Source organism: Xiphophorus maculatus, chromosome 7 (assembly GCF_002775205.1).
Source record: "Xiphophorus maculatus strain JP 163 A chromosome 7, X_maculatus-5.0-male, whole genome shotgun sequence".
NCBI classification, from domain to species: Eukaryota; Metazoa; Chordata; class Actinopteri; order Cyprinodontiformes; family Poeciliidae; genus Xiphophorus; species Xiphophorus maculatus.
In genome coordinates, this window is record NC_036449.1 from 6,756,015 (window position 1) to 6,783,312 (window position 27,298).

Sequence of the window (27,298 nt, forward strand, 5' to 3'; positions counted from 1 at the left end):
AACACAGAGTTACTCAAGGATGCTGGCAAACACAGACGGCTACAAACACACGGCCCGCATTGTTCCGTGGCGTTAACCAGCTACAATTTCAATCGGCAAACTGAAGGCGGGAACAATCGGTGACAACAGGCCTCCCCGCTGGGTCGCTTGGCGCTGAAGGACGGAGAAATTGCTCTCGATCAAACCCCACCCGCCCAAACAAGACCTCCAGCTGCTGCCTCGGATGTACAATCTGCGGCTGAATAGAAGCTCGGTCAGAGCGATTTTTGTTTCCTCACTGCAGATTCGCATGTTGAATTAACTGGAAGTATCACGAGTCATTTATAGACCTGGAAGACGAGAGAGAAACGGACCTTCAGTATTGCTTATGCTTTTCTTTGATCAGATGCGCATCTAAAAGATTGCCAGCTCTGCCACCTCTTAAGATGTTCATAAAAGTAAGAGACGCTCCATTTGATCCACAGACTCGTACAAATACACACCATTTTCTGCATCATTTATCTGTAAAGTCAGAAAGTTTCGTCGTCTCGTTCTTGGAACACTTATCCCACAGCTACAAAATACGCTTTAGAATAATAAGCAAACATTCGTATCAGAGTCGCTCATTTACTTCAATTTTGCATTGGAGTAAGTTAATAAGAAAACACTAAATATGGTTTCATCAACATGCAACACTTTCTGATTGTGACTAAGGTTTCCTATTCATAACAAAGTCAGCTGCAAAACCTAGGACTTGTTTGGGGTCAGGGGGAGTCCAACTTTTTCTTTTCCTCGACTTTTGGTCCCTAAAAAAAATATATGGTCACATGTAGTGTTATGCACATGAGTCACAGTATCTTGAAATACACTTTTGCAATAAGTCTCTGTGCTATTTAAGTGATACCAGAGGTGCACCTGCCAGATGTGTCTGACTTAACAGATTCTGAAGAACTTTAATTTGCATCCTTTCACCTTTTATTATCATTTCTAGAGACCCCCTTTGAAACGCATATGCTTGCCTTTTTCAATTGTTCAAACTACAGTTTAAGTAATAATCCAACCCAACTAATTAACTCTAATTAGAGGCCCGAGCCTGAAGTAAACCCAGTACAGGGTTTCCCCTCAGTGTATTATAAGTCTGGTGGGCCACCAGACTTTACTTGTGCCCCCACCAGGCTAAGCATTGCTTATTTATTTAAGGTTGTTTTTTTTTTTTAATGTTTGCATTTTTTAAGACTTTATAGTTGGTGTTCAGGTACTAATCTTCCAATCTTTCAATAATGCATAATTATCAAGTGATATTTTAAAATTTCCTGTCAACTTTAAACATTTTTTAACTCAAAAACACGACGGGCCGCTGGATGAATGCCTGCCCTGGCAACCAACCACCGGGCTTAGCAGGTTTTCTGGGGGAAACCTTTCAGTAAATACTTTAATTATTTTAAACTGCTGCTAGTTTAAAATGCCTTCAGGCTTCTTATTTTGCTCCCTGCTGGCCCAGTAGATTAACTTCTGTTATTAGCTTTTGTTTTATCATCTTGGCTCCATTTTGTTACTTGTTGCATCTTCAGGGAGAGTCGAGTGCAAATCTCCTGGGATGTGGGATTGATTATATGTTAGACCACTTGTCAAAGTCTAACATATTGGGACATCCCTAATCAATAGTAATATCTCCTACGGGCCAAAACAATCAGGCTGCTTGGTTTGGATGCTAACGGATGAGTGCTAACGGTAGCTGTACGCTTTCAATCAGAAAACCACATGGCCCGGTCGCTGCAGTCGGTGGTTTCTCCTCGTGTTTTCGTGGATTTTCCAACTGTTTAGCATTGCAACACTTGTGCAATGTTAAGTGTGGTAGTAACAGCTTATGCACCACATTTCTGTTCTGACCTGAATGGAGTGAAAGTGCTCTTGGTTACCGAATGACTCAGTGGTGTTGATTATTTACATATGAGCGGAGCTCTCTGGCTCTCATTGGATCTCTGTAGTAGATCTTTAATGGCGTAATACTTATATATGTTTTCATGATTTACTGTCTCACTGTATAAACAATCTTTGTGGATAGAAATTTGTTTCACACGTGCAGCAGTTGTCCTTGACCATGAAGCTACAGTTTCTAGTTTTACGCAGCGTTCTTTAAGCGTCTCCTACTTTTATAGTTTGAAAAATATTTCAGTGTTGGCATCACTGGCCTTTGCTTCATTCATACTAGGAGCCAAAATAAAAGAAGTTAAAACAATAGTTTTGGCCGATATCACAGGATTTAGTTTATGATGTGAGCAACAGAATATTATCTATCTCTGTGACACATGAGCAGGGAAGGTTTTATCAGTAGCACTGACATTATGGATTGCGGTCTGTGCGAAGGCTGAAACTACCGACTTTATCTGTTAACGTATTCGGTTATCAGGGAGAAGACATTCCTCTGCTTCCTTATCTGTTTCGCAAACTCGCTCACTTACTTGCATGCTAAAACATGACTTCCTGCAGGTGCATGAAGGTCCTTGCTTTCATCTTACTCTGCATGGTCAGGACAGCGTGCTGTTGCATTGCTCCAGGAATAAGTGTCATCTGATTTTATTGTATCTCTCACTGCCACCCCTCCACAGGTGGGGTTAACCACAGAAGGACAGGGCCCGGCCTGTCGGAGTGACAAATTTTGCCGGACGACAAATTGTCCCAGAACTAATTGTGACAAACGATAATATTGTTGTTTTGAGAGCATTTTCAATTAACACAGTAGTAGTAATGGGAAGAACACATTCTCAAAGATTCATAAACTTTAAATTCTAATGAGCGTTTAAACACAGGAACTGGAAGACATTTGAAATATCCAAAATAAATAAAAAAAAACAGCAGAAACAACAAATAAAATGAATTGTGAACAAAATTATCTTTTTAAAAAAAAAGGGTCTCGTTGAGGCCAAAGCACCAGACTGAAGACTTGTATCATTCAGTTTTTGGTAGAAAGAAAAAAGCGTTAAATCGAGCAAATTAAAATGTCCTGTATCCAAGCATATTAACGGAAAGTTGAGCGGAAGAAGGACGTGTGTAACTTAGACCCGACGCTGCAAGCACTGAAAGAACACTACTGATGCAGAAGTTTTATTTGTGCTAATCTAAAGGGCTGCTTCACAGTTTTTAAGGAACCTGGACAGCATTTTATCATGTCAAAATTAGTAATTCTAGCAGTCAAATCTGAGCAGCATAATTTTACACTTAGCTTTGTTTTCTGTTTAAAATACTAATTGAGATAGCCATATTAAAAAAAAATGTCAGAAGAGGCTCATTGGCCAGATTAAAAGCATGATTTTCATTAAGATCATAGTTTTTTCTCTTGATTTGATGTAATATTCTAATCTTAAATGTCAGGTTTTTATTAGTTGTAAGCAGAAAATCATAATTAACAGAAATAAAAGTTTGAAAACAGCATGTGTGGAAATGATCTATATACAAAAAAAAGTAAGAGACCACTTAAAACGATCAGCTTCTCTAATTTTACTTTTTATAGGTATATGTTTGAGTGAAATAAACATTGTTATTCTATGAACTACTGACATGTCTGTAAGACATGTGAAAAAAAAAGTATTAATTTGCAGACAATGAGAAATGGTCAAAATAAAAAAGACGCAGTGCTTCCAAATGATGCAAAGAAAACAAGTTTATATTCATTTAGAAACAACAAAACTAATGTTTTAACTCAGGAAGAGTTCAGAAATCAACATTTGGTGGAAGAACCAGGAGGTTTTCAATGATGTTCAGTGTAGTGGGCTCTTCACTTTTTCCAGAGCTGTATAAAGTATTTTACTTTATACCGAAGCAACCGAATCACTGAAATAAATGAACGTTTCAATAATAATCCAGTTTATTGAACATGACTGTAAACTACATAAATCTAGACCGAATTCTTCCTTTCTTGTTACAGATTATTTTAAAAGTTTGTTTTTGCTCGCAGAACAAACGTTTCACAAATCAATATTGGGATTCTCCTAAATGCTTCTCATTAATACTCGTTCGCATGTTTTTTGTGGGGTTTTTTGGTGGCTAAAGCATAAAGGAAAATGCCTCCCTCTCCCTTCTGCCGTTCACTGTTGACCCCGTCGTGACCTTTTAAACTCGTATTGTTCAGCCTCTCTGTGCCGCCCTGCAGAGTGTTAAAATCCCTCCCTGCGAAGCCACAAGGCTTTTTAGAAAATTACACTAAAATCAGGCCCAAGGACGTTGCTATGGAGACGTTATCAGTCAGACTTCAGAAGCTCAACGTGCGACTCCGCGCGCGCTCGAAACAATGAAACCCTGTGTGTGTTGTCCTTGCAATGTAAAGCAACTATATTGCTATGCTGCAGTACAGAGGCACTGGCAGCTGCCTCCTTGTGACACACACATACACACCCACTGCTGCCACCACCATATGCTTGCGTTCCCATACTTCTCTGACAGCTGCTGCACAAACACATCATCATACTCATCTAGAACTGAGTAGCTGCATACACACACACACACCTTCATCTCCTAGAGAAATCATCTGTTGTCCCTCCGTTTCTTTGATGAAAGCAGGAAGTGACAGAGTGTGTGTGCTCTCTGTAACAATTTCGGCTGCTTTGTTGGCGTGCACGTCGTATCTTTCTCAGGTCACTGCACGGACCGCTCTCCTTGTGTTTTCTGGCTGCCGCTTGCCTGAGATTGATGCGCCGAGTTCACCACAGGCGTTATCTGTCTCCGTCCGTCTCCCTCAACAGCAGAGCGCGCATAAAACCCGTCCTGCTATCTCGGTGGGGGCTTTTTCCGTCGCGGAGTAAATAATACCTAGCCTCTAGCTCAGGCCAAAAATAATCCCAAATGCAGAGCTGAAACAAGCCCAAAACTTTATCTTAACCCTAAAACCTAATTCTCTTTGGAGAGTTAAGTATTTGCATCTTCTTGTTTTTAGAGTGTTTGTGTTAAATCAAGAGCACACTTCCTCAGCAGTTTTATGCCCAAGGCTGCTGGATTCGTCTCTGCTGCCTTGCTCAGCTCCTCTGCGTCTCTCTGGGTCTTCTGCTCTGTGCCAGGGTTACTTGAGGTCGGTGCTGGTCGGCCATGCTGCAGAGGTGGGCCTGCGTATTGCAGCACAGAAAAACATGGAACAGTCCGGCATACTATGCAACACCTCCCGAGGGAAGCGAACCGCGCTTAGATGAACACGTCAAGTGCGTGATTGTATATAAATTATAGAGTTCGGTTCAACAGAGTAATCCCACAATAGAGTTAAAATACTTTTCATAGCTCTGCTTTCAACTGTCAGTGTCAGCAGATGCTGATTTGTGGCTCTTCCCATCTGACCAAACCTCTGCCTGTGAACATTTTTATTTTTGCAGCTGTACTCCACCTCACTGTTGCCAGTGTCAACAAAACCCTACTTCATAAATAATTCGGTATGAGGCATCTTTTTGGGTAAAGATTGGCTGAAATAGACAGAAATTCAAAACTGAAACGCCGCCTGCTACAAAAATCCTTGCTTGTTGAGCTGCTGTTTATTTTATACGCCAAGCTATTAAATGGTGGCCATAGCCACAAATTTCAGAGATTTCTTTTACTGTCTTGACATATAGAAAAATAACAAATAGTCTAAGGCCTTGTAGCCGGTTCTCTATAAAAGCAAATGTCTCCCCCACATTAAAAAGTATAATGGTGTACACGTGGGAATGTTTTCATCCAGATAAATCTGCACAAATCTGCTCCTGTGCATCGTTTTGAACACACCAAACACGCAAGGGGCGGTGTAGCTCAAAACTAAAACCTTTGCCAATCAGGTCTACTTGGGCATTTTGAGTTATTTACAAATTCTGAAATTGTCTAAGTTTTCCAATGATGTCGAAACACATAGAAATAAAAAGAAGTTGTTCTTTACTACCATGTAAATTAATAACATTTAGGGCTATTTGTGATTTAGAAGCACAATTGAAGAAAAAAATAGACTTGAGTTGAGTCTATTTTTGAGTTGAGTTGCTTTAACAGAAACAAAAAAAATATTTTCTGCACCGTTAAGTATAAAAATAATTCAACTCATTTCTATCAATTGTATTTATTTAATTCAATATTTTTTGATGAAATAAAAATACAAATAGCTGTTGACCTGAAAGCAGAGTATCATTCATTACCAAGTAAAGTCATAAAAAACAAGGAACAGTTCAGACTAACTGAGTCGACTCCTAACCCCTCACCGCATAGAGCCGTTCAAAGGAATCCAATGGCTAGTGAACGACACATCAACACTCAGCAGCTGTAACTTAGCTTCCTCTGATCATATAATATTCCCGGAGTTGTTTTCTTTCCACCGGTATCTGCAGCTTTTCTTTTGAGTAACCCGGTTTTAAGCCAGCTTTCATCATTATTTTGAACACAATCCTTTGGTAAGCTAGCAGTAGCGTCGCACTTTGAGCTGACGTCACGGCAAATAAACGGTCGTCTACATGCAGTGCCTCGCGGACCACTAGGGGGCGCCCGCGGCTCACAGTTTGAGAAAGACTCCCTTAAAAAACCCACAACTTCCTGTTAGGAATTAAACATGGCGCCAAGAGGTTAATTTGTGTAACAGATATGTTAAACGACTTAAACTAGTAATTTTTTTTTCATTTATTCTCACTTACACACGCAAACACTGAGATTTCTCGAAACTCTGCTTAGGTCTTAGTATTCATAAATCATTTTTAGTGATATTAAATAGTTTTCATGGGAACAAAAGGCCACAATGCGTAAAAGTCTATCTGTTTTACACGCTATGCGACTACGTGTGGACTGGGCATAATATGAATTTTGAGCAAACTTGGACTACCACTTGGTGAAGTGCGCTTTTCTCTTAAACTCATGTGAGTATTCATGGCAGCGTCCCGAATTGGTTTAGCAAACAGGAGTTTTTCTGTTACGGTTGGTGAAACGTTTTCATCTTGGTTTCTATGTACAAGATTAGGCCACCTTTGAGTCAGATTGTCTGAAGTTAAATCAGATCAGACTTCTCTCTCGTTTCGGGTCACTTCGAATGGTCAGACTTCTGATTTTGAAGAGCTTAATAAATACATTTCTGACGTTCTTCTGATTATTGCGGCATTTAGCAAATAAGATAATAAGATAAGATTTATTTGTCATTGTCATCAACAGATTACAACGAGATTGAGATTTGCTCGACTCGAGTTAAGATGCAGGTTATGTGTATATACATAATATACAAAGATAAAGAAATAAATAGTACAAAATGAGAAATAAATAGACATCAGAAGATGGTTGCAGCGCCTGGAGGTGTCGCAACAGAATTTACATTTTTAACAAAGTGGTGTCAAGAGCAGAAGTTCTTATGCCTTTGAATTTAGTGCCATGATTGCCATCGGGTAGAAAATAGAAATGATTTTGGTAATTCTGATAGTGAGAGAAAAAGGTGGGACACAGTTACTCTTGTAGACTGTACAATCACTACTGTATAGTCTACATTAGTATTTCGTCTTTTAGGTTGTAGACTTCTCAGACATAAACATGGAATGTGTCATACTTCTTTACTGGATCAATAAATGTGCTAAAAATAATAGATTTTCAAATCTTTTTTTTTTGTTTTCATTCGTCTTCAAGACGATCAGTAGTAAAAAATATTCCATATTTCCAGAAGAAACTGCTTTTAAAATAATATTCTCTAGCTACTGGTAACAAGGGGAAAATGACTGCAGGTGTTACTGCCTGGAATCCTCCTAATGACTTTTCCTCAGTAGAGCATTAGAGCCCTCTTCTCTACTTCCCTTGTGCTGGCTGGCAGAGAGGAACAGCGTAAACATGAGCCTCCATTTATGGGTGCTGGTTTGTGCACGTGTTCACTATGGCGGAAGCATATTTATAGAAGAAGTCCGACACCAGGACACACTCGCAGAAATGACCGTGGCTGCCCCACCAGCTGACAGAAGTTCAGGATGCAATTTGTTTGTTTTTGCTTTGGATTTTAGTTTTCCTCACTTTAATGAGGAAAACTCATTGATGTCCCTCTTTTGTGCCACACAGTACAACCCCACACTAATTTAACCCTAAACTTTCTATTTTCACCTTTGGTCAGCCACAATTATGTTTTCTCCTTCTTTTCTGAGCAAATTAAATCAGATTTCATCAATGATCTGTTTAGCTCCCCTCACCATCCTGTGCAGGTGCCCAGAGTGCAGCCAGACAGACAGAAGCCTGTTGCAATAATCAGTGGTGAATTAAAATGAATGCAATCATTTTCATTCTGATGAAGGCAATTGTTTTGTTTAGAGACTTCATAATCGATTTCATTTATAGTTTTGGCTGTGTGTGTTTTTTATTTATTTGTTTTATGTTGGAAATTTAAAATGTCTACCAGTACCTGTTTAAGTTGATTAATGTCTGAGAATACAAACTGGCATTATTATGCCATTATCAGTATATTACTAGAAAATGGTCTCAAAACAACAATATTATCGTGTGTTGCAATAACTGCTGGGACAATTTATCGTCCGGTAAAATTTTGGCTGAGATGCAGGACTTTGTACACACTTCAATCACGTCTCTTTAGAGTTGTGTGAGGATTCTGTTGGGGACTGATTGTTTTCAGATGCATGAGAAATTCCTCTAGTGTTGTTCATCCATATTTCACAATTGTTAAAATCATGGACCTGCTTGTTGGTGCTTAAGTGGCGTCACGATTAGTGATTTTCTCCATTTAGTTCATGTTTTATCCCTTTCATCGTAAACCTAACACTTTGTCACTTCCTCCTGCAAATCGAGTCACAATTACTACGAGTGTCTCACTGCTTTGGTTCCATTTGCAGATTTAATAAATGAGTTTTCCTCCTGTGTGGACGGGCGGTTTCACATTATCAGTGTGAACAATAGAGGGCCAAACACACAGCCCTGAGGAACTGAGCATGATGTTGATGTAGGAGATGTTGTCTTGATTTCTGGATGGCTGGACTCACATTTGGGAATTTTCAAGATCCAGAGACTTGTGGCAATGTTCAGTCCAAGGAGGAAAAAATATTTTTATTAGTCAGTGTATTGACGATATTTAACACTGCTATTAAAAAGGCCTTTTAAACTTTTTTTGTGTTTCCCAGGTCAATGTGCGCGTCACCACCATGGACGCTGAGCTGGAGTTCGCCATCCAGCCGAACACAACAGGAAAACAGCTGTTTGACCAGGCAAGAGTGTTTTACTTTGAATAGAAAAAAACATTCATGTCTTTGAAAGCATCAGATGTTTAGATATGTATCCAAGTAGAATTAGACCTAATTCCATCTTAATTAGACCGTCTTAATGAGTAAAGACTCTGGACTCAGAGTCTTTATTCATTAAGACTCTGAATAAAGTTTTAACAGGAAGCATAGCATTATTGTAGCTGCATGATATTATGAAATAATCAGGTTAAGATATTGCTGTAGAACATTCTGATTTTATCAGCTGTGATAAATCCACATTTTCCACTCTTCCAACACTCTCTGTGACCTTTAGCGTCTCAGACAATACCAGCCTGGCCTCTACTGGCATGCAGAGTCTGAATAATCATTTATACCTAAAGAAATATTTCATTATCAAGTCTATTGCCATGTTATTACAGCTCACAGACACTGTAGTGAGCTGTAGATGTGATTCTGAGATACTGTGCGGCTCTAATTGTTGGTTGTCGTGTGGTTGTACCAGTCGGTGCTCGGCTGGTTTTAGATCTGTACACAAAAGGTCCTTTTGTTTTAATTGGGACCTTTTAGAAGACAGAGGATGGGTGGAAGTATTGGGTGTATTGTGCCCGCTGTGGTGTGTGTGTGTGTGTGTGTGTGTGTGTGTGTGTGTGTGTGTGTGTGCGTATGTGTGCGTGTGTGTGTGTGTGTCTGGGAAGTAAAAGGGCAGCTTTCAGTGCCGTTTCATGTCAGACTGTGCAGGGTTGTTGGGGTTGTGGTGACATGGAGGAAGGAAGACAGAGAACAAGAGGCCTTTCTTTGTTTTCTGCTTTTGTTCTTTGCTCTTTTCTGAGTTCTGCTTTAGTTTTTTTTACGTGAAGGCAGAACAGCAAAAATGTGTTCTTTTAATTTGTTTGATAAAAATAGGGATTTGTCCTTGTCAAACATTTTTAAATGCCATTGTTAATGAACCAACCTACTTTTATAAATTCTAACTGAACATAGCAATACTAGAGGATGTACATTATGTTAATAAAGTTACTGTAAACTGTTTGGAAAGGTGCTGCTGTAGCAAACATCCCAGACTTTTCTCATTTTTGGAGCAGAGCGTGGACAAGAGTAGACGTTGGGCTTTCAACCCGGTTTTCCTGTCACATAGCGTGATACAATGGTTACACTATGAAACAAAATGTTAATCACTTTAAATGACGAGGAGGAAGTTTGTAACATTTACAGACGTCATAATTCACACGAGCGAAGCAGAAAGTGGCTCGTGTTTTTCACTCTTGTTGGTGGTTAGAGATGATTCTCTGAGTCAAAATACAGGTTAATCCTGATATATAATTTTAAAGTAATCACATTTGAACTGCAGTCGAGTAGCTTAAACTGTGAGGTGATTGGAAAAGTTAACCAGTAATAAATGCTTAGCACCCTTCCACCTGCTTCCCCACCAAAGCTGGTTTACACATAGCCGTTTCTTTTGTAGAAACTAGTACTTCCTCCATATTTTTTAAACAATATTGTACACACAGGATGTGTTTCAGAAAAGTTTTCATCCACATAAACCGACACAAATCTGCTCCTGAGCGTTTTGAACATGCCAAACCCATAGGGGGCAGTGGAGCGCAAAGCTAAAACCTGCCAGCCAATCAGATTGCTTCAAAACACCCTCAACCTTTCATTAGAAAGTGATCATGGCACCAGGTTTATTCTCGTGAACATATATATACAGTATACTTATATGTATAGGTTGAACTACTTTTTAAATGGTGTATTAGAATGTAAAGTTAATAAGACACAATTGGGAAACGTGTCAAAGCGAGCATGTGAATATATTTGTCACAGACTGTAACACCAATAACACAAACACAGTTTCCTCAAATCTCTACTTTGGTTGCAAGTTTCACAAATAGTTTTTAACGATATAAAATGATGATCTCGTGTGGATGAAAGGCCAAAGCACAAAAACAAATTGTCTTTATTTTCCCAGATATCTTAACTTGACTCCTTCCTTCTGTGGAAATAATGTAGGGTAAAAAAAAAAGGAAAACTATTCCCAGAACCAAGCTTCAGTTTTGCGTAGCAGTAGTTTCATATTCAAATGTTCGCAGATTCACATGAATGAGAAGGGAGTCCATTGACGGAGAGGCTGCAGAGCGAAATCTAAGCGGCCATGAGCTCGTATAAACACACACTCGAAGAGATGAAGGCGGCCACTGTGAGCTTTTAAATCTAACACACCTCAGCTAAGCCGGCCTGAACACAAACTCTTTAATCTGTGACGATTACACAGCTTTCTTTTCCTCTTCTCTGGTCCACTTCTAACTCCTCCTTTCTCATCCTGAATGCATTCGTCGACATTTCGAGGCGTTCCGGACGATACTTCACGCACCGAGCTCCCCGCATTTAAACGAGCTGTACGTAGGACCGAGCAAATTATTCATTCAGCAGATTATTCGTTCTCCCAGACGCCCCTGCTGAAGAGCATTTTAATGGGCTGTTTGAGTAAATTGCGTGTTCGTGTGATCACTTGATCCACATGGGTTTTTAATTTGTTTATGTGAGCTTGCCTCTGTGACGCCTGAAGCAGAGTTAATTACAGGCTGCGAGGGCTGACGTATTGACTGTAAATTCACTTTGGCATCAGAGTGTCCAAATCCCCTCTGGGAAATGGGTTGAGGTTTAGATGGTGTGATTTGAACAAGCGGAGTGTACTCAAAAAATTAAAAAGATAAAATAAAAAATGAAAAGGAATGTTGGATTAGTCACCAGTGAGATCACATGTAGCGTTTTAACTCTTAGAAAACTTTATGGCGCCAGAATTCAAATTCTTTTTTTTTTCTTTTCCTTTCGTTGTATTTTGCATCTTTCTCTCGACAGACAGGTTACTTAATTCATATCCACAGCAATGTCATATCAAAATGCGTTTGATATGAATCTGACTCCGCGGTAAACGCTGACATTTCCCATGTTTATTCATGTTACAGCAACAATCTTGTGTATTTATTTTAGGATTTTTTGTGACAAACACAAAGTAGCACAAGTGAAATGAGAATTCTAGTTCTTTTTAGCATTAATCAGAAGCAATTTAGGGGCTCAGAGGAGAACCTGTCTGCAGTTTGCTGCACAGCGGAGCAGACTCTGAAACAATGCGCTCCGATCAGCCCAAAATTGAACTCTTTGGCCTGCTTGCAAAATGCTGGGTGGCAAAAAGCTCACACTGCACCTAACCTCAAAGCCTCCATCCCCACTGAGGCCGAGAAACTGTTCAAATGGCCCAGTCAAAGTCTCTGAGCCTCGCAACAACAGCTGCTGTTGCAGAAAATGGCGGTTCTACAAAGTCTTAAGTCAAGAGGACTGAATACAATTGCATGCCACACTTTGCAGACTTAAATTTGCTAAAACGTTTGAAAAATGTTTTCTTGTCTTTCTTCTAAGCAATTGGACAAATACTCTGTGTCCGTCGTCACATAAAATTACAATTAAATACATTAATTTTTGGTTGTAATGAGACGAAAAGATATAAATACCTTTGGAAGACACTGAGATTAGATTGCACCAGACTGAATTGGATAGATATGATAAATTGATTTTATTGATTACTTAAATTTTCTGAAGATTTATTTTTTGAATATTGGGATTTTTTTTTTTTTTTTCACCAATGTGCGTTGGTGAAAAATAAACTATCATCTTGTTTTTTTTGACAAACTTGTTTCATTGCTGATCAAGTCACAGGAGGAATGAGTGAAGTAAAAGCCAAATGTTTAAGATTTTCTGTCATTTATATATTTTTTAAAAGACAAAACTATTTGGAAATCAAATTTTGAATTAAGAAAAAATTGGAAGATTTATCTCCCAATCCTAATTTGAGCAGAATTTTACACAGCTGGTCTGTTTTGTTTTGTTTCAAGTGCCTCAAGATGACAATTGTTTTGGACTGACTTAATCTAAATAAATATATTTCATCAAATATATTATTATTTTGAGGAAAATGATAGAGGGACTGAATAATACTTGATGTATGCTACATTGTTGGAGTAAAGAGTCTCTCTTAGGGAAACCCATTTGGCTTAATGGACGGTTTCCCACTTGCCACCCAGTCCGTGTGCCGGTAAGTGGAACCAAAAGCCTTGTTCTTGTTTCAGGTGGTGAAGACTGTGGGTTTGAGGGAAGTCTGGTTCTTCGGCCTGCAGTACACAGACAGCAAAGGCTACGTGACGTGGCTCAAACTCAACAAGAAGGTGAGAAAACCCTCCCAGGTACCGAAATCCGTCCAGGATTTCTTCCACATGGAACTGATGGCGGCAAAATAAAAGCCGCCACACCTTCAGAATCAAGTTTTTTTTTATATTCATGTTAAAACACTGTAAAGTCTGAGATATATACATATAGAAATATATGTGGCCTATGTTTGGAGTCTTATATTAACCATGGTCAGAGTTTGAAATGAATTTAAACATCACGAAATGTTAAAAAGCTGGCTACTGTGTGCTGCGCTGCTCTGAGGAGTGAAGTAGAACTTGACAATATTTTGAAGTAGAGGGAGAGAAAAGGCGAAAGAAAGATACCTGAGGAAGGTTAAGTTGAATGTATTTTTTAGTTAAAGTCTGTGAGAACAACCCCAATGATGATGTATTTTGCATTTAAACAACAAAGTAGCTAATTAATATAGTTTTGGCTTTCAATTATGTTTAGTGTTTCACAGGGTTTCCCCTAGAAAACGTGCTAAACCCGATGCTCCGGGCGCTAGGGCAGTCATCCATCCGGCCACCTGCCGTGTTTTTAAGTTAAAAAATGTTTAAAGTTGACAGAAAATTTGAAAATGTCACTTGATAGCTATGCATTATTGGAAGATTGGAAGATAAGTTAATACCTAAACACCAACTATAAAGTCCTAAAAAAGGCAGTTATTAAAAAAACTAAAATAAATTAACATTGCAAAACCTGGTGGGGGCACAAGTAAAGCCTGGTGGCCCGCCAGGCTTATAACACACTGTGGGAAACCCTGTGTTTCAGATTCGTTTTGAAGGCGCATCACTTCATTTCCCCCACAGACAGCCCAACAACACAGTTAAGAAAAAAAATCTTAGAGGAAACCCTGCTAGCCTCTTTAATCTCATTTCGAGTGAATTATATAATTGATGAGTAATCGTGTTGAATAATTTTTAAAAAGTTTCCCCCCCGTTCCCCCCATCAGGTGACCCAGCAGGACGTTAAAAAGGAGAATCCTCTCCAGTTCAAGTTCAGAGCAAAGTTCTTCCCGGAAGACGTTTCCGAGGAGCTCATCCAGGAGATCACGCAGAAGCTCTTCTTCCTTCAGGTGCGGCGCAGCGTTCATCTCGTACGGTGACGTCACCACAAAGCAGATTTAGTCTGACTGGTTTGTTTCTACAACATGAAAGCGGCGCGCCGCGTGGAAACAGACTAGTTAATGCGGGTGAGTAGGGCGGCTGATCCGATGTGGAGCGATCGGGTCGTTTGGCAGCTTGTCGCCGATGGAGATCCCTAATGCAGTTAGCGGGAAGGTCGTTCCACTCGACCTGATTCTCTGTTTACGTTCAGTAAAGCAAATGTGTCATGGGATTCTACACTTTGGATTAGCTCATGCTAGACTACTTAATGTGGGATGTTTGTTTTGTGTTCCTTAATTTTTCACTGAATCCTTTTAGTTTTCTGCCGGAGCTGGAAAAGTCCGTTTCATATTATGTGCTTCCGGTGGCCATTTCACTTTGGTGTTGAGGTCAGTGCAGACTCAGCAGGAACAAATAAACCTATTATTTTATATGAGGTAGAAAGAAATTGAGTATTTTTTGGCACGGACGTTTCATCTTTCACAAGAATCGAGTGTTAAAATGCCGTGGAGCCTTCATCGGTCGTTCCTACTGCAGAGTTTTTATAGGATGGTTTTTGGATACCACACAAGTAAAAAAAAATAAATAAATAAAAGTTCTGCCCAGATGATCTGTATGGAACAAACTGCGTTAACAGAATGATGTCATTTTGTTTTTGCAGTCCTGGCAGGGAGAACAAACCTCTGTTTTTTGCAACAAAAAAAAAAGTTTAAGTTGGCCAACCAAGCAGTTATTTAAAAAAAAAAAAATTCATCTTCTGCTGTTTTGCAAAACTATATCATACACTGTGCAACTTATTCTGTAGATGAAGCCAATCTGGGTTTTCTCAAACGTTTTACGATGACGTTCAACTTAAAAGAACCATAAAAAACCCAGATGTCTGGCTGCACCTTTCTCTGAAATATCATTTAAAATAAAGCCGTTTAAGTCAACGAGCTGAGTTCATGAAGCACTTTAACAAGGAACAGTGAGTTTTATCAGCACGCGATTAACTGGAACCTCTTGGAAATATGATTATGAGCTGAATTAGGAGCGAGTGAGTTAAACCCCGTCACCTAGAGGAACATAAAACATGACCTACCGTATGTCAAGACTGGCACAGAACATTATTTATGTAAAAAATAAAAATGGAATAATTAATGGACTATACTTATGGAGGGGGATGAAAGACTGAAGAGTAGGTTTTCAAGGTGTATGAATTTACAATGGAGAATAAAACTATAAAACATTGAGATTTGGCCAAAGTTTTAAAAATGTGACTCAAATAAAAACCTTTAGGTTGGGTTATGAACACATTAATCACTGGTTATTTGGAATGTAGCTTACAGTCATAAGCAGTGAAGCCTAACAGACTTCTGCAGGGAAATTTGGGTAAATCTGAAGCTAATGCTAGTGCTAAGCCAGCACTGGAGCTGTTCTTTTGTTTCTGTCGTTCACACAGAAAGTTGACACAGTTGCACCTTTAACTCTCAGTAGATGTTGAATCTGTTACCCCAAACAATCTTTTAAACCCGACTGAACCAAGACTATTTCACAGAACGGTGAAAAAGTGATCAAAGAAGGCTCTTGATTTTTGTTGTTGTTGATTTTTTAAAAATCAGGACAATGACTGATAAAAAAAAATAAACTGTACATTTCTTCTTGTTATCCAATCGGAATTGATGTTTAATATTAAAGGCCTCTTTGCATATTGCCCAAGCATTCCTGGGTTATTCTCGTCTCTCAGCAGGTACTTAATGAAGGACAGGTTGGTACGCATCAAATATTTGCCTGTTTTAATTTTGATGTTTTTCCAAAAATCCTTCGGGTGAGATTTCACCCTAGTTGAGCTGAAAGGGGACACACCCAGTTTCCAAATCCATTGTGTTAGCCTAAATGTCTGGCTAACACTCTGTAGCTGTGCAGCTCTGTTATAACTCAGAATAAAATGTTACATTTTAAGAAAACCAAGCTCAGAACTCCAAAATGAAGTTCTTCCAAAGCTGCTTTCCAGATTTTTCTTCTTTATCTGCTAGTTCACTGTGTGTCTGTGACAAACATCACATTACTGTTCTGAGGAAGAGGCTGAACGGGCAATCACACATCCAAGTCAATACAACAGCCCCCTCTACTGGAAGACAAACTACTTGCAATCTGAGAAAAGTTTCATACCGTCATTCTGTGTTTCTCACAGATGTTTAAAATATTGGTTAAAATCGCAATATTTCAGCAAAATTCAACAAACCGCATCCAGAATCTGATTCTACCTTTGAACTTGTGTTTTCCCTCTTAAGGTGAAAGAGGCCATTTTGAATGATGAGAACTACTGTCCTCCAGAAACGGCCGTCTTGCTGGCCTCCTATGCGGTTCAAGCCAAGTATGGAGATTACAGCAAAGACGTCCACAAGCCCGGTTACCTGGCAAACGACCGGCTGCTGCCACAGAGGTACAGCACAGACGCACACAAAGGCCGTCTTTTTGCTGTTTTTTTTTTTTTTTTCTTTTTTCACAGCAAAACTAAAGAAAAGGAACAGAAATGTTCTTTTTTGTTTGTTTTGTTGAACATATAATGTTGTGCTGCCAAGTTCTGTGGAGCTTGTCAGTATCTTTTAAATCTGTATGTAGGCCTGAATATTACATCAATTAATCACATGATGAATTAAAAAAACCTCAATAATTCTCATTTGCTCGATTTTTTGTTTTTCTATTTTTTTTTCTTTCTACCAAAAACAGTATGATAAAAGTCTTCATTGTGGTGCTTTGGCCTCAACTTGCCCTTCTTTTAAGGATAGTTTTTTATTTCCAGAAACTCCATAATTCATTTTATTTGTTGTTTCTGTTTTGATCATCTATTTTGGATATTGGATAAAATGCCTTCCAACTCCAGTGTTAAATGTTTATTAGAATGTAAAGTTTATTTGACCATGTATTCTTGAGTTATTATGCCATTACATGCTTGCAGGCAGAATCTGTCCTTTTATCCTCAAAACAAACATTTAGTCAGAAAAAAATAAGCGGGAAGTGGATTTTCCCCCAAATTAGCAGGAGAAAAAAAAGCAATGCTGGGGATCTGTTATCCAGTATATTTTTCTTACTATCACTTCATGCAATCTGAATATTATAAATAACAATAATTTTCATTCCTCTTAGTTTTGTAGCCATAAAGCACACAGTATAGCAGTGTACTGTAAATAGCACCGCTGTTCTGCTCTGTGACGCAAAGGTTTGTTTATTCCAGCGTGCAACAATAAAACAATAACAAATAAAAATCTTAGTCTCGAAGTATAAAAATACTACAGACAATAAATTTCTCTTTGAAGCATCAACATAACATTAATTTTTATAATAGCCAAAATTATTACAAATAACAAACCAACCAAGTCTCAAAATCTTTAACTTTAATGCACAAAAAGTTGAAAGAAGTACATAGTAGTGATATTAGATCTACAATTAACAATTATTTGTTATCGATTAATCTATCGATGATGATTAATTGGCAAAAAGAATATTGGCACATTCTGCATATTTTTCATTCAAGTCTTTTTATATGCTCCTAAAATAGATTAAAAGACAAGATAAAAAGTTATTCAATTCTTTAAAAAAAAAAAAAGACAATAAAGATTTTGTTTTCCAGAATGCAATAAGAGGATTCCTCTAGTGAACAACTGATGGTTTGTAGCAAAAGATTCATCTGCAGCTAAAACAGTACTTCAAAAATGGCTCGGCTCGTTCTGCTTGACTTAACATCAATACGGTGGAGGTCTGATCTGTCGATTATGTTTTCGATTAATTAATAATTCAACAGCAAAAAGTTCTTAATAGGAGATTTGTTTTACAGAGTTTGAACTGGTTCAAGCTCAAACTCTGCTACGTGTGGAGTTCTGTGTAGAACATGTTTACAGACAAAGTTTTATTTTTTTTAATTTTAAGTGCAAAATGTATATATTTTTAGTTTTGGTTTAATTGCTGCTCTGACTGACTGTGTTGTTCTTTGAGTCTGCCCACCCCAGTTAACAATGAATTGATTACTAAATTGGCTATTATTTCAAGAATTGATTAATCACGATTAATCGTTTCAGATCTGGGTGACCTCAGGCCTTTAAGTCATTAGGGATCAACTTATTGTTGGTTTGGTTGGTACCATCAGGTTTGGTGTTCAGCGTCAGGATGGATATCTAGACATATTCCTAGTTTTATTAAAGCCATTTGCATGCTACATGTAATATGACTGTTCAGTTCTCTTGCTCTCTGGATGTTTCCTCATTTGTAACAAATAAATGTTGGCTGACGGTCTTCATGGTTTATGTTGTAAAATCTGTAGAGTTTTGGAGCAACACAAGTTAACAAAGGAGCAGTGGGAGGACAGAATACAGACGTGGCACGAGGAGCACAGAGGAATGCTCAGGTGAATGTTTTAATGGTTGTTTGTTTTTAATTACCGTTCAACAGCCTCGATTATTTCTATGATTCAAAGGATTGTGGCTAATGCACTTTCTGCTAAATTCCAAGGTATTGAACGCGTGTAGCGTCCAAGTGTCTCTGTTCACTGTGTCCTTGTGCAGGGAGGACGCCATGATGGAGTACCTGAAGATCGCTCAGGACCTGGAGATGTACGGCGTTAACTACTTCGAAATCAAAAACAAGAAGGGCACGGAGCTGTGGCTGGGCGTGGACGCTCTGGGCCTCAACATTTATGAGCACGAAGACAAGTAAAAAAATAAAAAACAAAACTTCAAAACACATCATTAGGTCTAGTTGGTCTGGCTCGCAGGTTCTTTGCTTTAAATCAGAGGTGTCCAAAGTACGGCCCCTTGAAATCTGTATCATTCTGACTTCAGTCCAGGAATGATACAGATTTGCAACATTTATTAAACTTAGCTAAATGTTTTCAAAGAGAGTGATCTAAATCCTGATTTTTATAACAGAAATGACTGTTTTGCTAAATTTTCTCAGACGCAAACATGCAAACACATTACGTTTTGTATCTCTTATTTTCACATTTTCAATCCTGACTAATTTATGCGTTTCAAAATGCTTAGTTTGTTACTGGGTATGTACATGAACATTTCCTTTTGGCCCTCCAGTGCTTTTGACTTCTTGATTTTGGCCCATGTGCCCAAAGGTTTGGACATTCTTGCTTTAAACGCAAAGCACCCGTAAACTTTAAAAAGACACTAGTCTTTTTTTTTTTTTTTTTTGAGGAGTTACACGTAGATGTTGATCTACGGTAGCGACTGCTGAAGTTAAAATATGTTGAGGAAATCAAAAGTAGTTCATTGGATTCTCTGTAGAGACTTGTGCTGCTTCCCCCCGTCTTTGCGGATCCAGAGGTTGGGATTATTTCCCGTCCTTCTTTGCAAAATAGTCCAAACTCGATCAGATTGGATGAAGGCTTCCTAACGGCATGATGCAGCCACCACCGTGTTTCACACTGGGGATGATATGCTCAGTGACGTGCGGAGCTAATTGTGCCACCATCCGTAATGTTTGACATGCAGGTTTTGTATTAATGGATGTAAAATATTAACGCAAATTTACCAGATTCAGCAAGAAAAACTTTCCATGAAACAAACACAAGATGCAAAAATACCATTAAAGCAATGTCATGAATTAAAATAAGAAATGTAAACTTTAAATGCAGTAAAAATAAATAAAAACGATGCGTGGTCGGGGAACCCTACTTTAAGAGGCTGATATCAAAATGCTAGTGTCTTTTTAAAGTTACTGCTCCTGAACATTGCTTTAAAGTAAACTTCTCCACAGCTTCATCTCTCCTGACCTGTTCACCGTCTCTCACGGTTTTAATGAAACTGTTTGTTTATGAACGTTGTCCAACAAATTCCACTGAAATCTCAGGAAAAATTGCTGTTCTATTAATCCCTTTTTATGTATTTGTAATCTGTTGAGAAAAACAAACCCTTTTCCTTCCGTTACATAACTCTGCTTGGCAGAACGTGGGAAACTTCAGAGTTTTTCTACTTTTGCACGGCCGTGTATGAAGCTGAAAACTGAAAGAGGAGAGAGCGGAGCCACAACAGCTCCGTCACTCTGGATTTATTTACCCCCTTCATAACGTTGACAACCAGCAGATAAAACTCTCAGCTCAAGTGATTTTATTCTTATGTGTTGAGCTCTTGGCACCATTGAATGCTGAGTGCCGTTCCAGACGGGAACGGTAGAAACAAATCAGCACTACCGAAGCTGTGAAAATATGGAGGAAATTGACACCTAGCATTTGAAAGAGAATCATTTGTAAACTTTGTGAGTAAATCACAGTTTCCATCCTAAATGTTCACCTGACATCTCCTCAGATTGTCTCCGAAGATCGGCTTCCCTTGGAGCGAGATTAGAAACATTTCCTTCAACGACAAGAAGTTTGTCATCAAACCCATCGACAAGAAAGCTCCAGTAAGTCCAACCGACTGAACGGAAATAAATTGGTGCCGGTCCTGTGTAAAAATACGGCGATCATTTAAAGCGTAACCTGCGCCGTGCCCTCCTCCCCGCAGGACTTTGTGTTCTACGCCCCTCGGTTACGGATCAACAAGCGCATCCTGGCGTTGTGCATGGGAAACCACGAGTTGTACATGAGGAGGAGGAAGCCAGACACCATCGAGGTGCAGCAGATGAAGGCCCAGGCGAGAGAGGAGAAGCACCACAAGCAGATGGAGAGGTACGGTGTCAATCAAGACTCTCACATCATCCTGAAGCTCAGTTTGTACTTCTTCTGCTAGTTTGACATGTTTTTTTTCTTTCATAACTCCTAGTGGGCAGTAGGGGGCGGTGTTGTATCAGAAAAAAAAATACTCGGTCACAGTGCGTTACTGTTAGAGTGGATGTTACAGAAAGGAATAAATAAAATAAATTACACACAAAGTAAATGGTATAATTTGCAGCGGGACCAATAAGCAATTCGCCTACGCAAGCCTCAACAAACCTGAGGCTTACTGGCTAAATGCAGCCCACCATAAATGTTTATGTGGCCTTCAAACTCATTTTGGAGTGCTCTTAAAGGGCCAGTTGTGTGAATGTATTGCTAAAACCTGATCACTAACTGGGAAAATATCAATTAATTCTTCAAATTAAATAATATTAGTGAACATCTTTTCAGTCCCTCCAGGATTTTGTGATTGTTTTGTCATTATTTTTTTTTTTGCAATAAAAAATCAAAGTGATTGTGGTACTAACTTGGAAATATTTGTGATATTTGCGCTTATTTATGACAGTAAATGCGACTTTTTTATATAGATCATGGACTATAATCTTACATCAATTAGGGCTGAGGCAGCCGTTCAGTGCAAGTGAGAAAGTTTTTGACAAATTTTGAGAAAAATCTGCAATAAACTCCCAATTATCAGCACCGAGATTTGTTGATTTTTTTTTTCATGAATTTCCATGATAATTCTCAAGAAACTGGATGAACTGACTAATTTGCAGTAAACAGATAAGAACTGCTCTGATTTGATTGAAAACTTTTTAAAATTTAAAAAATTTTAAGCACACTTAGTATTTAGTCTAGAATCTAGAGGGCCACATAAAAAGCTATAGCGGACCAGATTTGGCCCACGGGCCTCGAGTTTGACACACGTGCTCTAAAGAGTCACATAGCAGGAATTTTACGATAACAGTTGTGTAATTACATATTATTTTATCTGTCAAATAACATGAGTTTTTATTTCTATAATGCCAAATTACATCAAAAAGATGTTAAATATTGATGAAGAAAAACTTATCAAACACACAGAGAGGCATATATTAACACTTTGTTAGATTTAACAGTTTCATGATTACATTCTGCCACAAATCCTTCCTATGTTGCAGTCTTCAGTTGTCTTCAGGCTTTGCTCAACAAACTCAATTCAAAACGTATCTGTAATGTCTTGATGTAAAACACAGATGTGTGTCTTTTAATGTAACATTTTAAATAACTCGACGGCTAACTTGACGTTTGGCTGCGATTTAAAAAAAAAAAAGAAAAGAAAAGAAAAAAATCTAGATTTTGTTTTGCGTTTCTCTGACAGAGCGCAGCTGGAGAACGAGAAGAAAAAGCGCGAGCTGGCAGAGAAAGAGAAGGAGCGAATAGAGAGGGAAAAGGCCGAGCTGATCGAGAGGCTGAGGCAGATCGAAGAGCAGACGCAACGGGCTCAGAAAGGTACGACCAGGAGCTGCTCCCACGCCGGCAGTCGTCTTTATTGTCGCTATATTGTTGAATAAATGACAGATTTTGGGCAGGAAGACGATCTCAGTTTGTTCGGGTAAATGAATTTCAATAAATATTGGTCTAAATTATTATTATTATTTCAATAAAAGTAAGATTTGTATCACACATGTAAATGTTTTTTTTTTTTTTTAGAAATTACATCCTATGCTAAAGTTTGCACCCTATGCTAACGTTTCAAATGGAAGAGCTTAACTTCCTTCTGTCTCCCTAAAGAGCGGCGACACCTGATTGGTTCACCTGCACAGAAACGTTCTGCACCACATTAGCACAAGGCAAAACGTGCATCAGATAATTACTAAAGATTTAAATAATAAATGCTGATTTATGACATTTGTGGGGTTTTTTTAAAATTCCTACTCATTAAAGGTTATGCAAGTATATCATCAACTATAAACTGCTGCAATAAAAATGTCTATTTGCAGAGCCAAGTGTTTTTCCCCATGTGATTTTGCATATAACAGATAAATAGTGAAGCTCCTTGTTACACGCTGCCTTCTTTTTCCCTCCATTTGCTTCTTCAACTTGACTGCGATTTGAAAAAAGAAAAGAAAGAAAAACCTGGATGACAATTTCTCTTAGCCTCCCTTTTAGAAAAAAAAAAAGGAAAACCAAACGCATAAAAGTCAAACGTGCAGGAATAAAAACTTCAAAGCGAACATTTTTTTTTTTAGCGGCTCGAGCCCAGAAAGCTCGCTGACCGCAGCCGGCACGTCGATCGGCCGCTTTACTCTGAATGTCCCCACAGAGCTGGAGGAGCAGACGCGCCGGGCGCTGGAGCTGGAGCAGGAGCGAAAGCGGGCGAAGGAAGAGGCCGAGCGGCTGGACAGGGAGAGGCAGGCGGCGGAGGAGGCCAAGGCAGCGCTGGCTCAGCAGGCCGCCGACCAAATGAAGACCCAGGAACAACTGGTGGGTTTTTATTTTTGATTCGTTGACTCATCTGTTGCGTCCCCCTTTTTATTGTTATTTATCTCCAGCTTTCAATTTCTCACTTGTCGATGCATCACAACACATAATGCAGAGCAACAAGCGAGACTCATTCCCTTTTGTTTTCTCAAACTTCTTGTTTTAGGTCAGTTAGAATCGGCCAAATTATTTCTGTTTCCTAAATGCCAGAAAACTTGGCAAGGATATTTTTTTTTAGAAATTTTTTATTTTGTTGATGTTTTTTTAAACCCCTTATAAAGTCTTACATTTTGAAAGACAGTTTGCCATGATACTCACCAAATGTATGTAAACTTTTGAATTCAACAAAAAAGAAAATCTGTGAAGAACATTCCTGCCAAGTTTTCTGACATTTACAAAATAGAAATAATTCAGGCAATTGTGACTAAGCTAAAACAAGGATTGATTTAACTACACACAGTGAGAAAGTTTTTTTATTCCATGTATGTAAACGTCTGGTTCAAACTTTATATATATATATATATATATATATATATATATATATAGGTATATATAACATTTTTCATTTTTTAAAGTCAGTTATTGTTACACTTCTATTTAATTTGTCCTTGACTTCAGCGGTGCAGTGTCTGATTACTGATGTCTTTCATGCAGGCTGCCGAGTTAGCAGAGTTCACCGCCAAAATCGCTCTGCTTGAGGAGGCAAAGAGGAAAAAGGAGGAGGAAGCGTCGGAGTGGCAACACAAAGTAATGAAACCTGTCGTCTGTTTGTGACGTGTTTATTGACTCGTTAAAGTGAAAGAGTGGAAATCTAAACCCGTCCCTTCAGATCCTAGATGGTCTTCTCTCCTTATTTGCAGTCATTTTGTCTTCTTTAGCATTTTTTTTGTTTAGATAAAGAACCTAGAACCATCCAGGGACATACAAGAACTCCTGAATAGTGCATAAAATTAAAACCCACGTGTCTCTCTCTTTTTTTTGCTTTTTTTCTTTCTCTCTCCTGCGTTCCCCCCCCCCCCCCCCCTTGCCGTAACCTTCCAGGCCATTTCAGCGCAGGAAGACCTGGAGAAGACGAGGGAGGAGCTGAAGACGGCCATCACGTCTCCGCCAGCGCCTGAGCACGACGACGAGCACGACGAGCTGAACTCGGAGGCAGAGGCCGAGCTGGTCAGCGACGGCGTCAGCAGCCAGCGCAGCGAAGAGGAGCGCGTCACCGAGGCGGAGAAGAACGACCGCGTGAAGAAACAGCTGCAGGTACGCACACGCATTCTTCTTCAAGAGAAGAAGAAGAAGAAGAAAAAAACAGTCTGAAGGTGTGCCGTGCATCAAATGGCAAAAACACTAACTCGTACCAAGTATATTTTTGTCTCGTTTCCAGTGCAGATGTCTTAGTGCGCTTAATTTAAGAAAAATCTAACTCAAGAAATTGTCTTGTAATAAGTACATTTCTCTGCCAATAACTTTTTCAATACCAGGGAATTATTTACTGGAAACAAGCTCCTGCATTTTGCTGAAAAGTTAGGTTTGTTTCATTTCAAATGTAACAAAATGTATGCAGTCGAATCGAGACTAAAAATACTTGGTAAGTTTTATTGTTTTTACAGTGTAACATCCCTGCTTTGGGTGCTTTTGAGTTTGATTGAATCCTGTGTATAAATCCAGCTGCTTCGTTCAATCCATTAAAGAACATTAGCGAGCCTCTAGCAGCCAGCTAGGAAAAGGTGGTGGCATCAATTAACTTGCTCACTCTGTGGTTACCTAGCAACAACCTGTTGAGTAACTTGCGCAGCAACAGTTTCAGGTTTTACCGCCGTGTCGCGTAACTGCTTAAAAAACCCCAAACGAACAGAAAAACCTCCCCAGAAGTATGGAGTGAAAACTATTGATCAATGCCACCAGTTTGGCCGTTTTTAAGATATAAAGTCATCGATGTGGACTGAGTCTTTACATCGTGGCACGTTTTTCAGCCATATTGTCACACAATAAAACCAAACAAAAGCTGATTGACTGGCGAAATGGATTCATAGTTTTATCATAATATTTTGAAGTGCTGTCGTGATAACAAGAACCAAGATTATAAATAACATTTAAGTCTTTTTGTGAACCAATTGCGGAGAAAATAGTAGTTTTTAATGCATGAACTCTTTTACTGTTTCAAAATTGCCACCATTCATATATCCCTCCTTGCCGGCCATACAATGTCACTTGTTCTGTTTAAAAAGGTCAGTGTGTTTTTTTTTTGTTTTTTTTACCATTTCACACTCCTTTCCTAAGAGTCTTTACGCTTGGAAACTTATACTCTTTTGCCTCATTCACGGGCCGCTGCCGACACATCTGTCTACAGATGTGATCTCCCTCTGACCCCATTTAGTGCGACATCACCACACGCCCACCTCTGATATGCAGGAACCTTTTTAGCAAGACATAGGAGCTTCTTTCAGGTCAATAATTCCTCAATATTGATGGAGGAACACCAGTTTCCGTGGCAGATTATTTCACTTAAAAATGTCTCATTACAACTGAAATAATCTGCCCCTGGAATGAGAAGTTTTTTTAAAAACAATATTAAGGAATTATTCACTTAAAACAAGCTCCTACATTTTGCCGAAAAGTTACTTCTAGTTTAGTTTTTGTCTTGTTTCTTATGTCTTGTGACCAAAAACGCTTAGTAAGCTGTTTGTGCAGGTTAATTACCATGTTTTGGATTCCACAGTTGGGAAAACGCACAAGAAATCAGCCTGGGGAAAGGAAAGCTCCAGGACGATTCCTTCTAGGAAAAAAGATATTCCACATTGTTTAGTTGGGGCACAGCAATAATGGCACTGCTGTCAGTTCCTCAAAGCTGGTTGTAATTATGCAGGCATGCATCACCACACAATATTCATAACCCTAATATTGCATAGCCCTAATATTGCATAACCCTAATATTGCATAACCCTAATATTGCATAACCCTAATATTGCGTAGCCCTAACCCTCCTAAACGTGCCAATTTCGCTTTTGTTCTATTTTTGCGACATTTTAAATGTTTGCTCAAAATTCGCTTGACAATTGGACACAAACGCAGCTAATTTAGCAGATTTCAGTGCTTTTACCAGAATCCTCCTTTTGTTCCTGTTATCAATCTCTGGTTGTTGCTGTTGCTTAATCTGGCTGGGAAAATACGTGATTCCCCACTTCTGCTTTCAAAGTTCCCGTTTTTCCAACCTGCCAATTTGCTTTTGTTTTGCTTTTCTGCTACTTTTCAAAGAACCTGTGTAGAAATGATGGTCTTAAATCAGCCATGTGGTTAACATTAGGCAGGTATCATTTTACATTTTTCTTTCTTCTTTTTTTTTTTTTAAAACGTGCCGTCAAAGATGAATGTGGTCCGTAGAGTGTAGACGAACAAAACGAACTGACCGCAGCATCGGAAATGAATGTGCATAAAAAAAGAATCAGTCAATTTTAAAATGTGATTGGATGCAATCACTGATTGTGGTTTATATCACTAAAATGCAGAAGAAGTCTTTTGTAAATTTAAATGTTTTTCAAGGATAATGTTTGTTTTTCACTATTAATGCTGAGTCACAGTTATACAGTTAGCTAAAAAACATGCAACACAATTTTAAACATAATTCTTATTATCACAACAGCACCACAAAATATCATAATGAAATTATGTAAGATTTGGTGGTTTTTATTTTTATCACTAGATGGAAAAACAGATTTGGAGTGAATTCA

At 38.7% G+C, this 27,298-nt stretch overlaps 1 protein-coding gene across 2 annotated transcripts in view; it reads left to right on the forward strand.

Annotated features, from left to right (window-relative positions):
- LOC102227279 (radixin) overlaps positions 1-27,298 on the forward strand; it is a 48,334-nt gene that overhangs the window by 19,631 nt on the left and 1,405 nt on the right. For both annotated transcript variants that reach the window (XM_005806234.3, XM_023337220.1), the window contains exons 3-14: positions 9,066-9,149; positions 13,268-13,363; positions 14,320-14,442; positions 16,747-16,898; positions 18,774-18,857; positions 19,015-19,161; positions 20,764-20,860; positions 20,962-21,125; positions 22,474-22,604; positions 23,419-23,579; positions 24,231-24,323; positions 24,618-24,830. In XM_005806234.3, coding sequence (XP_005806291.1) covers positions 9,066-9,149; positions 13,268-13,363; positions 14,320-14,442; positions 16,747-16,898; positions 18,774-18,857; positions 19,015-19,161; positions 20,764-20,860; positions 20,962-21,125; positions 22,474-22,604; positions 23,419-23,579; positions 24,231-24,323; positions 24,618-24,830 — 1,545 coding nt within the window. The remainder of the gene's footprint in view (positions 1-9,065; positions 9,150-13,267; positions 13,364-14,319; positions 14,443-16,746; positions 16,899-18,773; positions 18,858-19,014; positions 19,162-20,763; positions 20,861-20,961; positions 21,126-22,473; positions 22,605-23,418; positions 23,580-24,230; positions 24,324-24,617; positions 24,831-27,298) is intronic.